This window comes from Malania oleifera, chromosome 9 (genome assembly GCF_029873635.1).
Source record: "Malania oleifera isolate guangnan ecotype guangnan chromosome 9, ASM2987363v1, whole genome shotgun sequence".
NCBI classification, from domain to species: Eukaryota; Viridiplantae; Streptophyta; class Magnoliopsida; order Santalales; family Ximeniaceae; genus Malania; species Malania oleifera.
Window position 1 is genome coordinate 6,412,877 of NC_080425.1, and position 17,202 is coordinate 6,430,078.

Genomic DNA, 17,202 nt, shown 5'->3' on the forward strand with positions numbered 1-17,202 from the left:
TTAGTGCTTCTTTGACCATAAAGTTTGGTATGTTTTAAAATTTAAAAATTAAATATGTGAAACGATATCAATTTAAATGAATTTTAAGTTGAGATTTTAACCAAGCCTTTGAATAAGTGTACAAAAAATTTTACTAAAATTTGGTACTAACCAAACGCTGCACAGGGACACCCATACGGGCCTCTTGACAGATTACAAAATGTAAGTCATTTTGTCTGTATGCTCTGATTGAGGCGTGGAGGCTAAAAACTGCATGAATGAAGGGTGGGAGCCTCTAAATGATGGGGCAGGTGTCCCTGAAAGTCTTCATTCCCCATGTGCTTTCTTACCCAATGGTCCACCCACACAAACTCATCATGCCCCCTCCCAAAGAAAATGACCCTTTAGAACCCATTGGCCGTGTAGCGACAAGTCCTTTTTGCCACTAATCAAGTCCACTTGATGTCGGTCTTTTGGTAGATTTTTATGATACATTGCATTATTTATAATTACTTCATCCACTATTTCAAATTTGTTCTCATTTTTCGGCCTATTACTACGGTTTAGAAAGTATTTGGTCGAAGCCGTTGGAAATTTTCGGCCCATTGATATGGCTAATGATCATAGTTGGCAATCTTCGACCGAATTTTATTTGTTTTCAACATAAACTTGGATTTTATTTTCTTCTTTTGATGGTTTTCTTTTTAATGTTAAAAGTTGGTAATGTTCCGCATAAGAGTGATATTTCTTTTTTAAGTAATTTGAAAATATTGGTGCAAATGTTAATTTCATCGCAAAGTAAGCCCTTTTTAACTTACCTAATAAAAGTGATTTTTACAGGTGAATTTGTGATTTAAAAAAAACGTAAATTAAATTCAAATGTGATTGTCACAATGCAACTAAAAGAAACACTTACATCATTACAAGAAAACAAGGCTGCATTGATTGTCAAAATTTAGCTTTGCGCTGAAAATCTTCTACAATGTTCATAAAAAAGTTGTCACCATCTTCAATGATAATAGGTTAGTTTCACTTTTAATAGGGTTTTCTGAATGGTAAAAAGCCAATGTTTAAAAGGGAGAAAGCTTTGGCAATATGATTTAGCGATAACTTGATCAAAATGACGACGTAAGGTCAAAAATAAAAAATCTATTCACAATGATTTTGAATGTTTTAGTTATGATTTTGATTACCTTTATTACTTATTAACAACAAATGCAGATGTCTTTAAAAGTTTAAAGGTGTTGCAAAAATTATATTTTTCAAATTTTAGTGACATTGTTTTTTTTTTGGATTACGCACCGGGTATCCAAGTGTCTGTTTTACGATTCACGTGACTAATCCTGCACTCCTTGAAGTTGACCCCACAACTCCAAAGGGAGGGTAAATTCAGGAGTTCAGGGGCGGAAAATTACAATCTTTTCTCCTAATAAACATTATTAAAGCTTGAGATATGTACATGTTGGAACTCTCAAATCTGAATCTTGTGGGAGGTAACTATTTGATGGGAAATGAGTTACTTTATTGTATCATCCAAATCCAAATTCAATATGAACTTCCATGACACCACCCCCACTCCTCAAAAAAAAAAAAAAAAAAAAAACAAATAGTGAAAACTATATTCTCTTTGGATCATATCGAATATACTTGTAAAAGGCTCACAATAATAAATTTTTTTTTTCAAAAAAAATTCTTCATACGATTAAATACATGGTGGTAAGTTAACAATATCTTTTAAGATAAAATGTGATTCAAGCATTCATTAAACTCCAAGTTCACTTTGAATTCTCTTTTTGGCAAGAAAATTAATGAAGGCATGTAATTTATTAAGTCCATGATTTGTCACCTCAAATATAAAAAAACCCTAAAGTTAAATGAACACATAATTTTGATGAGACTAGTCAAAAACCTTACTGTATTATTATTTCTACATATTTATTGATCTTCCGGGAATACTTTTAATTAAATTCATTAGTTGAATTTAAGAGCTACATAATCATTTTGACTCTACTAAATCAAACTCTTTTTATATTTTGACCTTTCGGTTCTTTTTCTTTTATTGCACTCGTTGAAATATTTTTTAATGCCTTGTTTTTTGCCTATTATTATGCAACATTTTTGGCTCTTTAGAAATGCTTTTATTTTTGTTTCTTTCTAAAATTTGTTATCCTTTTAATTTTTTTTACTTGGAAATTTAATTGGTAAACATATTTTTATTCTTATTTTTGAAAACTTTTACTGAGTGCTAATAATATTTAATTTTCAAATCCAAACATATATAATAGAGGAATTTGTCATTTTTGGTTTTTTAATTTTAAACCTGACCGTTGCAGGGATCTAGATCTCCTCCGGTTTAGCTTTAAACCTGAGCGCCGCAGAGATCTCCGCCGTTAGATCATCCGACTTTACAGCATCCAATCGTACTCCCGCAACCACTGTATAATACCATGCTATTGCTAACATTATCAAAACAATAAATACCCATCAGCTCCTGTATCTTTCTCCCTGCTTTTAACACTCACCCTCTCACACTCAACACCTGTGAGAGGGTGCGTCTCTTCCAGCAACTGGAGAGCTGTCTGCTTTTTCTTCAGGTCTGCTTTCGACCCATTTCCCTATTCTTCCCCTTCTGCCCTAATCATTCTTTTTTGCCTTTTCTTTTTGTTTTTCTGATTCCAATAGAGCAATTGGAGACTTACTTCATTCAATCATTCTGATTGTGTGTTTCTAGTTTTGATTATGAGCTCTCTTTGGTTTTCTAGCTTAAGGCTGTTGGAATATTTACTTCTCTTGCCCATTTGTGTCTTTTGTCATTTGGAGAAGTTCACATTAAGTTCCAGCCTTTTTTTTTTTTTTCCTAAGATAATTATCTAGCTAAAATTTGCTGCAGAAATGTTGATTTTTTTTTTAAATCGGGTAGTGGGCGTGAGTTTTCTAATTTATCTTGATCTTGAATTGCTTGTTTTATTGGGGGTGGTCTAGCTTGATCTTGAATTGTAGCAGATCATACTAATGTGACTTAGATAGAGTATGTGATCTTGAGAGGTGTGAGTTTTGTCCTTGAGATGAACCCCAGATACAGAAAATGGAAGAGCATACTAGTTGTATTTGGGAGATAGAATTTTCAGTGTTGATCTTTGATGTAAACCCGTAATGATTCGGTATAAATAATTTTTCCCTCGATCCTTGTAGCTTTACATTCATTGATAACTCAAGTCTATCTAGTTGATGATGCTCTTGCCTATCTCCTTGATCACATCACTACATCTGCTTGACACCCCTTTAGTTTCAAAAACCTGTCATGTTATCACCTTAAAAAAAAAAAATCTTTGATGTTCTCTTTTCTTAGACCTTTTAGCACACTGTGCTCCCATAAATACAACCTTGTATTTGTCTGGGTGGAGGCATACTGTAAAATACTAGCAGAGATTTCAGTTAGTTGTATTTTTTGTTGCAGAGATTTCAATTGGTTGTATTTTTGTTGGGATAAAAAATTAGACTGCCTCCACAGTCACACTGGTCAATTATATATTTTTCTTATAATTTGATGCAGTCCCTAAATAATTAGTATATATAAGATATTTATGATTTGTTCAATTATAACTATGATTTAAAGGGCCTTTCAAAAAATGTTTATATATTATATATAAGGAGAATAATAATTTTAATTGGTTTTGGCTAAATATATGCTTCAAGTTTAGCTTGAACTTGTCTAACATGAATTGATCTATGGTAAGTCAGTGCTTGTAACTTTCCTGCTCATTTACAATGTGTTACAGGGAACTGTACCAAGCATATTATGGGCTCCAAAAACAGTCCATCAGGCAACAGAACACGAAGTCCATTGTCTATATTCATTGTGATTGCTCTGTGCTGCTTCTTTTACATATTGGGAGCATGGCAGAGAAGTGGTTTTGGAAAGGGAGATAGTATAGCATTGGAGATAACAAGGCAAACAGATTGTAATGTCGTATCCAATTTGAACTTTGAAACTCATCACAGTGATGTTGAGATTGTCAGCCCATCAGAGCCAAAGGCCAAAGTGTTGAAGCCATGTGATGTCAAATACACAGATTATACTCCTTGCCAAGAACAAGACCGAGCAATGACCTTCCCTAGGGAAAATATGATATACAGAGAAAGACATTGTCCTGCAAAACATGAAAAATTGAGTTGTCTTATTCCAGCTCCCAACGGGTATATGACCCCATTCCCCTGGCCAAAAAGCCGAGATTATGTCCACTATGCTAATGTTCCTTATAAAAGCCTGACAGTTGAGAAGGCGGTCCAGAACTGGGTGGAGTTTCGGGGTGATGTCTTTAAATTTCCTGGGGGAGGAACAATGTTCCCCCAAGGTGCAGATGCATATATTGATGAACTTGCATCAGTGATTCCAATTGCAGACGGTTCTGTCAGAACAGCTCTGGATACTGGTTGCGGAGTACGTTGCTTGTACAAAATGTAGTTAGATTTTTTTTAAATAAATATTTTTCTTCAACTATGACATTATTATACTGATACTTGCTGACTTTACCAAAAAAAAAAAATCTAGTTCGTTTTCATCTCTAGCATCAGCACTTACTTTTATTTTTTATTTTTTCTTGCATTCCATAGTATGTGTGTATATGCATGATCTGTTGTGGACAGAACCTCATATTTTGATACTGACCCATCTGTAGGCTATTCCTCTATTTAATTTATAATATTTTGGGATTCTATGATGGGTTGTTCACCTGAGAAAACATAATCGGCGGCTGAGGGTATATATTGATGTTCATCCTATCATGTGTCATTTATCCATTTTGATGTTAATACACACTATCCCAATATCTGTCTGTCGGTCATTGTTTCTGGAGCGATGACGCTTATTGCATAATCTAGGTTGCAAGCTGGGGTGCCTACCTGCTGAAAAGAAACATTTTAGCTATGTCATTTGCACCAAGGGACAATCATGAAGCACAAGTGCAGTTTGCATTGGAGCGAGGTGTGCCTGCAGTTATTGGTGTTCTTGGAACAATACATCTTCCATACCCATCAAGATCTTTTGATATGGCACAATGCTCTCGATGTCTAATACCATGGGCATCAAATAGTAAGTGCTATTCATTGATGACATTGAGGTTGTACACATTGTAGTGAGTAAATTCCTTAACTTCAACAATGAAAGATTAGTTCACATATTCAACAACATTCCATTGTGATGATTCCTGAGTTATTATGGATTTTGATATATGAAGTCATGAACCTTTTCAAAATTTCACTTTAAAAATAAAAATCATGTTGTTGTATGATTACAGTTATAACTTACGTTTTGTGTGCATATATTATTATAATTTTATGATGTGTTGGTGTTTACTAGTTATATAAGCCAATGAATCTTTAGCATACGAATTCTTGTGTGCAGATGGAATGTATCTCATGGAAGTTGATCGAGTTCTAAGACCTGGCGGATATTGGATCCTGTCTGGTCCTCCAATTAATTGGAAGACCTACTACAAAATATGGAAGCGTACTAAGGAGGATGCACAGGCAGAGCAAAGAAAGATAGAAGAGTTGGCTGAAATGCTCTGCTGGGAGAAAAAGTACGAGAAGGGTGATATTGCCATCTGGAGGAAAAAAGTTAATGCCAAATCCTGCAGAAGGAAGTCTGCCAACATATGCAAATCCAAGGATGCTGATGATGTCTGGTGAGATACTACACAATCTCATCTTGTTAAGCTATTTTTTGTGCTCAGTCTGGAGGTTGACAGTTTTGAGAATAGTTTCTTGTACAAGTTTCTCAAAGATAGTCATCAATTTTTCATGTCTGTTTATTGTTATGTAATCTTATTAATGAATTATATGTGCCTCTATGTTTCATATCTAGTAATTTAATGTGTAAAAAACCATGTGTTGTTATGATAACATATGGTGTATGTGTGAATTTGCTGTTTTGCCCTCAATTATGAAATTGCCCCATATGAACTTGTATGCATACAACTTATGAATCAAATATTATCAATTTGATGTTTCTAGCTTTGTAGGGGGTTGGAATTGCAACATGCATGTCTAGGCTAGATTAGGGTTTGTTTAAGGAAGTTCCAACCCCCTCAACTTTTTCCTAGGTTGCCGAAGCATTTGTAAGGTGCCGTTTGCAACACGTATCCTTTAAATACATATTTTTTCTTCATCATATGTAGCCAGCTCATTGGACCAGGAAATCTACTCTTTTTCTCATTTACCAAGCTTTGCTTGGTGTCCTCTCATTGGAGAATGACAGGTCACAAACACATTCCTCTTCCATATGAATAATCCCAACCTCACTTCAATTGGGTTTTTTTTATACATTGTCTAGCCATCCCCCTGCCCCCAAGAATTCCTCTAACTTTGGAATCCCCTTTGATTTGGTATTCCCTTCAGTGACCAAAACTCCTGCACCTGTCATATTTCCTGCTTGACATTTTCGGGATTGCCTGATTCTACTCTCTGGGCTTTCTTTATTACATCCTTTACTTGTGCACAATGCGGGCTCTCCTTCCCTCTGAAAAACCCCCCCAGAAAGCATTGGATGCCATATGAAATTTAAACAAATAATGTCATTCTTTAAAATTGCTCTTGGTAAACCTGCTATATCTATTATCTAAAATTGCTTTGTGTGTGTGAACACATGCATGCATCAGCTTGTCTTGCTTGTGCTGTGCACATGGTGCCCTTTCACCATGTGCACAATGCGGGCTCTCCTTCCCTCTGAAAACCCCCCCCAGAAAGTATTGGATGTCATATGAAATTTAAACAAATAATGTCATTCTTTAAAATTGCTCTTGGTAAACCTGCTATATCTATTATCTACTATTTTGAATCCTGATCGTCCTTCCATATTCCATGCTTGGTAGCTAATGATGATTTGTAGAATTTTATGCTTGCTAGAATCAATCATTATATGCAGTATGTGTTGCATGGACATCACAAAATTAAGTTTTTTGCATTGACTAATCTCGGAATCTGTGTGTGTGTGAACACATGCATGCATCAGCTTGTCTTGCTTGTGCTACTGTGCACATGGTGCCCTTTCACCATTTTGAACTGAGCAGTTGGGTGTTGACTAGAAGAGTGTTGTGTCCATGGCTTTGAATGTTAGCCAATATATTCTTATAAAAAATGCTCATAAAAAAATAAGGTGGTGAGGGAAATTGTACTTTTCATGAGATTACAGAACATGTCTATATTGGCTCATTTTGCGATGTTGACCAAATATTAATAGAGTCATGAGGCTGTCTCAACCACCAAGTGCCAAAACCCATCATCTCTCATTTATTTCTCAATCAATATTTTGGCTTGTAGGCCTCTTTTCCTCATGGTTATTAATATTTTACTTCCAAATTGGAGTTGAGCCTTTGTACATCAGATAACAGTGACTGAATGCAAAACTTCAAATATTTTTTTTCTAGGTAAAAGATTCCTAAGGTCTCTTAGGTTTTTCAATTTTATTTTACTTTTAGTAGCATCCCAATATGTTCAATTGTTTAGTAGCTTTTGCACATGGTCAATCAGCTGTTATAAATATTTTATGATTTTAGATTTGTTTGAACTGTTTAATGATGTCATGTTATTTTTGGTTGTTGATTTAATTTGGCTGTAAATGCATTAAAGAAGTGAAAACAGTTGTCAGAGTACGGAAATTAAATTATATTGCATGATATATAGCAGGATAAATTTTAGTGGAAATTATTAAAAGTGCTGGTTCTGTAATAAGCTAGGGTAAAAACAATTTCTGGTTTTTTAAGGACTCAATAATGTTAAGTTACCATTTCAGCTGTATCCCAATATCTCCAAATGAAATGCAGTTTTTCACACAAATGGCCATTGTCCCACTTGAATCACTTTGTTTGATATATTATCTTATTGATGTTGAACATGATATTGATAGTCATAAATGGATGAAACTCTTTTGTCTGTTTGAATGTGATGCTGGGTGGAAGTGAAAGGTTGAATGGTTCAATCAAATGAAGAAGAAACCCCATATACAAGGAAAAGATACCCTTAAAATTCAACTCTTACCACGAAACTTAAAAATACCCAAAATTGAAAATAGCATTTTCTAACCATGATATGAGCTTGACTTCCCAAAAAAGGACTCAAATATGTATGACTGACTGGGAAATAAGAATCCTGAAAACTCAAGAAAACTAGAAATCACCTAAATCTGCAAATGCTCAAGTAAATGGTTGAGTTTGAACTTGAAAAGTGGGCTTGAATCCACAAGAGCTGATTGTCCATGGTGTAGAGCTCTAAAAGTCATTTTTCATTCATATGCTGTCTATTAAAATCCCAATCCCAAGTATCATTGTAAATAATACACAAATTAGGAAAGTGGGTAAATGTGGGGGATTTGATATTATTCAGTAAGGGGATGGTTTCCTTGTTTAGAATAGGTAATCGTATTATATATTGGGATGTACATATGAACAATTTAATTCAATAAAGATTAAAACCTTATGCTTACATGGTATTAGAGCTAGGGTTTTTTTAACCTTAGCTGACTATGGCCAACGACACCGTCAACAGCATAGGGTTGACCTCTTCTGCAAATATCGACGGTGACTCAGAGGCCACATTTGTTGGGGGTTCGAATGGGCTCGATAACACAACCTTTCCACTCTCATTGGAGAAATTAAACGGAAAAAATTTCCGTGAGTGGCCTCAATCCATAAAATTGGTGATTGAAGGAAAAGGGAGGCTAGGTTATCTTATTGGTGAACGGAGGAAACCAGACCCTACCGACGTTGTAGCCTTGCAAAAATGGAGATCCGAAAACTCCATGGTCACCGCTTGGCTCGTCAACTCAATGTAGCCGTCAATCAGAAAAGTCTACTTGTTCTTGCCAACGGCGAAGGACGTCTGGGACGCCGTTCGTGAGACATACTCCGACGTTGAGAGTTACTCGTAAATCTTTGAAATCAAGACCTGATTGTGGCAGATGAGGCAAGGTGAGAGAGTCATTATTGAGTATTTCATGGAGATGACCCATCTCTAGCAAGAGCTTGACCTGAGCATCGACGAGGAGTGGGAGTGCTCCGGCAACAGTACACGACACCGAAGGAGGCTCGAAAACGAAAGGGTCTTCGAGTTCCTTGCCGGCCTGAACCGAGAGCTTGATGTCGGGAGGGGACGCATCCTTGGCCGGCGACCTCTTCCTTCAACCTGAGAGGTCTTCGCAGAGGTTAGGAGGGAGGAGAATAGGAGGCGTGTGATGTTGAGGCCCCAAAATGATCGTGTTGGGCTGGATCTACCTGTACCTGTATCCGCCCAAAAAAAGAGATGGGCACACTAATGGGCCTGATGTTTCGGCCCTTGTATCAAAAGGCCCAGGGGGATCCAATCAACGACCACAAAAAGGTAAATTATGGTGCGAACATTGCCGAAAAACAGGTCATTTAAAAGATACCTACTGGGAGATTCATGGAAAATCGGCAGATTGGAAGCCGAGACAATACCAAAAAAATCGTGGGTACTAGGCTAGCACTGATGGGTCAATTGAAAAATTATAAGGAGAAAAAACCAATACCTCTTCAAGTAGTGCATTCAGTCCTGAACAGTTAGATCAGCTGTATAAAATGATTTCGTCAATTCAAAACATTTGGTCAGTCTTCCTCTGGTTCCCTGGCTCATCGAGGTAATTATCTGTTAGCTTTAAATACTACATCCTGTTACAAATCTCCATGGATAATTGACTTGGGTGCGTCTGATCATATGACTGGTTCTTAGCAATGGTTTTCATCCTACTCACCATATGTTGGGAATTTGAGAGTAAAAATTGCAGATGACTCTTTCTCACCAATTGCTGGAAAAAGGAAGATTCGCATATCTGACTCTATAACTTTACAATCTGTCCTACATGTTCCCAAGTTATCTTGCAACCTTTTATCCATCAGTCAGTTAACACAAGACTCAAATTGTTCTGCTAAATTTGTCTCCTCTCATTGTGTTTTTCAGGACCTATCATCGGGGAAGATGATTAAAATTGCTAAGGCGTATGAGGGACTCTACTACTTTGAGGAGGCAAACTTGAGTGAAGTATGTAATACTGCAATTTGTGATTCTGCATCTATTTTTAGAGATAGTGAACTTTTGTTATGGTATTCAAGGATGGGTCATCCCAATTTCCAATATTTAAAACGTTTGTTTCCTTCTATTTGTTCAAATAAAATGTCTTCTAAGTTTCAATGTGAAGTGTGTGAGCTTGCAAAACACCGTTGTACTACTGTCCCATCATCCAGATACAAATCATCTTGCCCATTTACTATGTTTCACAGTGATTTGTGGGGTCCCTCCCATTCCCTCAATCGCACCAATACAAAATGGTTCGTTACCTTTATTGATGACCATACTCGTCTTTGTTGGGTTTACTTATTGAAAGACAAAACTGAAGTCCGCTCCATTTTCATCAGTTTTCATTCCATGATTCATACACAGTTCCAGACTCATATTCAAATTTTACGTACTAGTAATGGTACGGAATATTTTAATACTATTTTGGGAACTTATCTTCAAGAAAATGAGATTGTTCATCAGAGTTCTTGTGTGGATACCCCTCAACAAAATGGGGTTGCTGAACGAAAAAATAGACATATACTTGAAGTAGCCCGGGCATTAATGTTCACTACCAATATGAAACATTATTTTTGGGGCGATGCCATCTTAACCGCCACACTTCTCATTAATCGAATGCTGAGTTGAGTACTTTCCTTTGTCACACATCTTTAGAAATTCCAGGAACACTTTCTTACCTCTCGACTCCCTTCCAGTCTTCCACTGAAAATCTTTGGTTGTACTACTTTTGTTCATGTTCATGCACACCACCGAGATAAATTGGATCCTCGTGTCATTAAATGTGTCTTCCTTGGTTATTCCCATAAAGGTTACAAATGCTATGATCCGGTCTCAAAAAGACTGTTTGTTAGTCTTGATGTTACTTTCTTTGAAACCATTCCTTATTTCCCAAATCCCTCTCTTCAGGGGGAGAAATGAAGTGAAGATCGGTTCTTTGACCTCTTTACTACTGAATCTGCGTCTTCTGAACCAGTACCACCTATTGAGCCTCCTGTTGCTTCATTCCCCGACCCATCTATCCAGCCTTCCATTGCATTACTTCCTGACTTGCCAAACACAACATAACACTTAACCTCAGAGGGAGATATAGGAGAGCAAAACAACGCAGACATACTTGTTTACTCAAGAAAGCCGAAAACAAAGAACAGGGAGAATCTCATACCTGAGGCACCAAGAGCGTTGGAACTGGTGATGGCTCCGAATAACCATAAGCCCACGACCAATCCCGATTTGGTAATTGAGCTTTCTTCTGATAATCCTGTACCTGATGATATCAATTTACCTATTGCAATCAAAAAACAAACCAGGTCATGTACTCAATACCCTTGGTCTAAATACATGTCTTATAAAAGCTTGTCTATAGGATATCGTGTATTTGTCTCTAACCTTGACAGGATGAAAATGCCAAATAACATTCAAGAAGCTCTAGAAATACCTAAATGGAGAGAGGCAGTCATGGAAGAAATGCAGGCCCTAGAACATAATGGAACTTGGGAATTGACAAATCTACTGAAAGGAAAGAAGCCAGTGGGTTGTAAATGGGTTTTCACAGTAAAATATAAATTTGATGGAACAGTTGAAAGATATAAAGCCAGACTTGTTGCAAAAGGTTTTACACAGAGTTATGACATTGACTATACGGAGACATTTGCACCTATAGCAAACTTAAACACAGTTCGAGTTCTCTTGTCCTTGGCAGCCAACTTAGATTGGCCACTACAACAACTTGATATTAAAAATGCTTTTTCATATGGAGAGTTAGAAGAAGAAGTATACATGACTATACCACCAGGATTCAGTGGGAAAGGTGAAGAAAACAGAGTGTGTAAACTCAAGAAGTCCTTGTATGGATTCAAACAATCTCCCAGAGCATGGTTCGACAGATTCGCAAAAGTAATAAAGAATCAAGGTTGTCGACAAGGGCAATCAGATCATACATTGTTCTTCCAACAGTCTGAAAGAGGTAAGAGAATAATTCTAATAGTATATGTTGATGATATAATCCTTACTAGTGATGATACTGTAGAGATGGAGAGATTGAAGAAAGTTCTGGCTGCTGAATTTGAAGTTAAAGACTTGGGACAAATGCGGTATTTTTTGGGCATGGAAGTGGCGGGAACGAAAAAGGGAATTAGTGTTTCTTAGCGAAAGTATGTTACTAATCTCCTAATTGAAAATGGCATGCTGGGATGCAAACCCAGCGAAACCCCGATGCAAGCGGTAAAGAGAGTTGAAGACTGTGGAATACCAGTTGAAAAGGAGAGGTATTAGAGATTGGTTGACAAGCTAATCTACCTGTCACATACTAGACTAGATATTGCATTTTCAGTCAGTGTAATAAGTCAACACATGCATTCACCAAAAGAAGCTCACTTAGATGCCGTGTACAAGATCCTTAGATATCTCAAGGGATCCCCGGGAAGAGGACTCTTCTTTAAGAAATGTGAAAGTAAGGAAGTAGAGATCTTTACAGATGCAGATTGGGCAGGATCAGTGGAAGATAGAAGGTCCACCATTGGTAACTTGGAGAAGCAAAAAACAGAATGTGGTGGCTTGTAGTAGTGCTGAAGATGAATTCAGGGCAGTCGCTCAAGGGATATGTGAAGGACTGTGGTTACAGAAACTCTTGGAAGAATTACAGGTCCCGGTGAACTTTCCTATCAAACTCTATAGTGACAATAAGGCAGTTATCGGCATCTCTCTCAATCCAATTCAACACGACAGGACTAAACATGTGGAAGTGGACAGGCACTTCATCAAAGAGAAAAGTGAAGAAGAGATTATCTGTATGACTTATGTACCTACCAAAGAACAAACTGCAGATATTTTCACTAAAAGGTTGGGACGACAGAACTTTGATGATCTCATTAGCAAGTTGGAGATGATTAATATTTATGATCCAACTTGAGGGGGAGTGTTAAAATCCCAATCCCAAGTATCATTGTAAATAATACACAAATTAGGAAAGTGGGTAAATGTGGGGGATTTGATATTATTCAGTAAGGGGATGGTTTTCTTGTTTAGAATAGGTAATTGTATTATATATTGGGATGTACATATGAACAATTTAATTCAATAAAGATTAAAAGCTTCTGCTTACACTGTCACTTCCATACCTCCTTGTGAATCAGTTGTTATGGTCATTTGAAGTTACCCTGTAATTAACATGCAATTTTCCTTGTTTCTTCAAATTATTGATCTCCAGTTGCTCCATAAACTGCTTCCTTAACTGTTCTACATCAGCATGCCTTGTTAAGAACTAAGGCTCTTTCAGTTTTTCACTATATATATATATATATATTTCATTTTTTATATGTTTTATCATAATTTTTATATTTTTCTTATATTCAGGTACAAGAAAATGGAAACATGCATAACTCCTTTCCCTGAAGTTACTAGTGCAAATGAAGTTGCAGGAGGACAGTTGAAGAAGTTTCCAGCCAGGCTTTTAGCTGTCCCTCCCCGAATTTCAAAGGGAACCGTCCCTGGGGTCACAACAGAATCATATCAAGAGGACAACAAACTGTGGAAAAAGCATATAAATGCTTACAAAAGAATCAACAAATTAATTGGCACTGCAAGATATCGGAACATAATGGATATGAATGCAGGCCTTGGGGGTTTTGCAGCAGCACTAGAATCACCCAAATTGTGGGTGATGAATGTTGTGCCTACCATTGCTAAAAACACTCTAGGTGTTATTTATGAGAGGGGTTTGATTGGCATATATCATGACTGGTATATCTCTCTCTCTCTCTCTCTCTCTCTCTCTCTCACACACACACACACACACACACACGCATGCACATTTTGTAACTTTATGCTCATGAGGACTTGTTTATCAATAAATTTAGTTGTTTCTTTGATGAATTCTATGAAATCCACTTTCCTGACTAGTCAAAACTACGAGCTTGACCGGTGGTTGGCTTCTGGATGTTGTCTTAATAAACATGGCCTGGTTATGTTGGGGAGGGGGGTCTTGGAAGAAGAGGAATTGTTGCTGCTTTAATGGAGAGGAGCAAGACTCGCAGACAATCATTTCTTTCATTCAGAGAGATTTACTTTCTTGGGCTCATTTGACTCAAGATTAGATCTTTTTTCTGTCCTACTTTCTTGTCTTCTTTATCTCTTTTTTCTGTTTAATTTCTTGTTGGTTTTCTTTATTCTTGTATACACCTCGCACACTTGAATAAATTTTTTTGCCTTTCTAAAAAAAAAGAGCTGGGCATGGGTTTTGCTTTATCAAATGTCTGATTAAATAATCATACTTTGGAGAAAGCTCTAAAGTGGTCTTTTCCTTTGCAAAGGCCATTAAATTCTCCTTTATCACAGAGCGTAACTACCTAAGCATGAATGCAAGAAAATTTTCCATTTTCCTATTAACATATCTTGATTAATAAAGCCTTAACTCACGATTCACTTCACAATGCCACTGAAAATTCCTTGTCTTGAAATCTTAATTCTTACTTCAATCTTTCAGGTGCGAAGGTTTCTCTACCTACCCAAGGACATATGACCTCATTCATGCCAGTGGTGTTTTCAGCTTGTACCAGGACAGGTAAGCTTTGTCCTAATGTCTTCCTTTTGTTAATTCCATGAAATATTCATGTTTGATTTTTGTAGTCCAAAGTATTTTAGGTAGAAGTAACCCAATTTTTTCCACATTACTCTACTAATTTCTGTATTAGTGGGTTAACGTTTTTCTTGAAGACCCTGATATATGATCTTCATTTTCGTCATCTATGATTTTTAAAAAAAAAAAAATCAACAAAGAGTTTTACTAGAGAGAGAAGAACAGTATAACAAGAAAAAAAAAAGGAGGAAAACAGGGAGGATAAGATATCGTCCCAATACATTGGGAAAAAGAACAAACTAGAAAACTAGAGAAAAAAGATAACAAAACAGCTCCACTTGAACTAGGTGACCTAGTCCCGTTGTAGATAGGTAATGCCAAAAGAAACCCTTTGCTGTAAGCCTGTAACCCACATGACGTGAGGTCTTGCATGTATATTTTTGGATAAATTAGTCAGAAGGCAATAGTGCATGAAACTTTTAACTTAGTTTGGGGGGGGGGGGGGGGGGCACACTCTGAAAGTAATACTCATAATTGAGTTTTGTTTATGGTAGAATTCTCATTGCATAAATTTTATGGTGTCTAAAAAAATTAACATAATATAATTAATCCGACAAGCTGCTGCTGAAGCCCAAAAATTTTAAGATATTTAGGTAGTGTTTGGGAGCACAGATTTTGGGCCATGGATTTGGATTTTTATGAGGATTTTGGAAGGAACTCTATACAATTTTTATTGCATTTTATTCAAGTCTACACAGATCCAAATCCATGGTCTAAGTTCCATGCTCTCAAATGCAGGGTTAGTGATTTTAGGGGCCTTCCTACTCATCAAGAGCCCTATTGTGACTTAGGCAGCATAGGTGTGAGCAGGCACATTGCAGGTGCAGGGTTCGTCCTCTTGGGGACATTTAAGTAGCAAATTATTCAGAGTTTTTTACTCCACCAAAAGTTATAGATGATAGTGGGCACTCTACTCAAATCCCTTAAAACAGCTAAAGCCTGAAGTGCCACATTTTGACTGTGACTTGACTCACAACCTGGGCCTTTGCCATGTGGGCTGGTTGCTGCTGCACTTCAGTCAACATTCACTCTCCTACCAACTGCTCAGGCCCTGAGGGTCCATTACCCTGGTTCTAAGACCACTTTTAGGATCAAGTGCTTCTTGTTATACCAAAAACTGTAATGGATAGTGAGAATGCTACTCAAATTCCTTAACTATCTCTACGTTAGCGTGAGTGGAACTCTCCACTCTAAATTAAGCCACATCCTGGGGCTTTGCCACATGGAGCCAACAAACTATGACGCTGATTATTATTATAATGATTATTTTTAATTATAAAGGGACGACAACTTTATTACCAACAAGTTTGTTAAAATTTCTTAAAGGGCCAAACTGCCCATGTTTTGCAAAGTCGATAACTTTGCCTCTCTTCTATGTTACATTTCTTTATTTGTGTGACAGTTGAATGTGCGTTGTATTGCTGTAAATTGTTTGATTTTAAGATATATTGTTTGGCTGCTTATTCTCAAATTGTGCGAGTTTATGTATGAAGAAGGTTATATATATACAAAACAAGATTCGTGCTACTGTTATTATCTGATCAAATGTAAAAATGTAATGACTGATCAGGTGCAAATTGGAAGACATCCTTTTAGAGATGGATCGGATTTTGAGGCCGGAGGGCGCAGTGATCTTCCGGGATGAAGTTGATGCGCTGAATAAGGTGAGGAAAATTGCCAGGGGCATGAGATGGGACGCCAAAATGATGGATCATGAGGACGGCCCTCTTGTGCCTGAGAAGATGCTGGTTGTGGTTAAACAGTATTGGGTTGGCAGTGGAGGTAATAGCACATCCAGTGACGCTTAAACCAACGCATTGGTATTTATTTTGACTCTTTTTGGTTGGAGGAGGGGGTGTGAAAGTGAAGCAACCATATATTTATAGCACTGAGTTTAGATTAAATTGCTCTGGATGAGGAAATTGAAGAGTTTCTTCTCCTCGGAGGTGGCACATAAGAAATTAATGAATGAGCCTGTGTTTTAGTTGATTTACAGCACTTGTAATTTGTTCCACATATATTGTGTTGATTGAAAGGGATAGTGGCAGAGAAGAGAATTTGTTTTTAGCTGCTGAATCATTTATCAAGAATGTTACAGTAATTAAGATGTTCGCCATGATAATATTTTCCCATTTAATACAATAAATAGGAGTGTTCAGTTCTTCAATGTCTTTTAGATATGTCATTTGTATTTGCCCATTCAACTTAGAATGTCCAAAAATTGTTGTCATTTTATTTATGTTTAGCAGTTAGACACACACTGATGTTCAATTTCATTTTAAACAAGATATGGTAAAAAACAATACAAAATTTTGTCCAAAATTCAAAGAAAAACTCAAAACATCCTCTTAAATGCAATGTAAAGAATACATGTATATATATATATATATATATATATATATATATATATATATATATTTTCAATATACCTTCTAGTTAAAGAAAGATAGGTACCAAGTGTCCCATATTCAATTACAAAGGACATAATGTTTCAATCAACA

The 17,202-nt window shown here is 36.6% G+C and overlaps 1 protein-coding gene across 2 annotated transcripts; it reads left to right on the forward strand.

Moving 5' to 3' along the window:
* The first annotated feature begins 2,449 nt into the window (after nt 1-2,449).
* LOC131163872 (probable methyltransferase PMT14) lies at nt 2,450-16,868 on the forward strand. Of its 2 annotated transcripts, none has more exons than XM_058120677.1 (7): nt 2,450-2,573; nt 3,759-4,420; nt 4,861-5,071; nt 5,384-5,666; nt 13,420-13,806; nt 14,549-14,626; nt 16,272-16,868. In XM_058120677.1, the coding sequence occupies exons 2-7, from the start codon at nt 3,779-3,781 to the stop codon at nt 16,507-16,509; spliced, it is 1,839 nt and encodes a 612-aa protein (XP_057976660.1). In that variant the 5' UTR covers nt 2,450-2,573; nt 3,759-3,778; the 3' UTR covers nt 16,510-16,868. The 2 variants fall into 2 exon arrangements, with proteins under 2 accessions (XP_057976660.1, XP_057976661.1); XM_058120678.1 differs by lacking the exon at nt 2,450-2,573 and adding an exon at nt 2,593-3,140.
* The last annotated feature ends 334 nt before the right edge of the window (nt 16,869-17,202 follow it).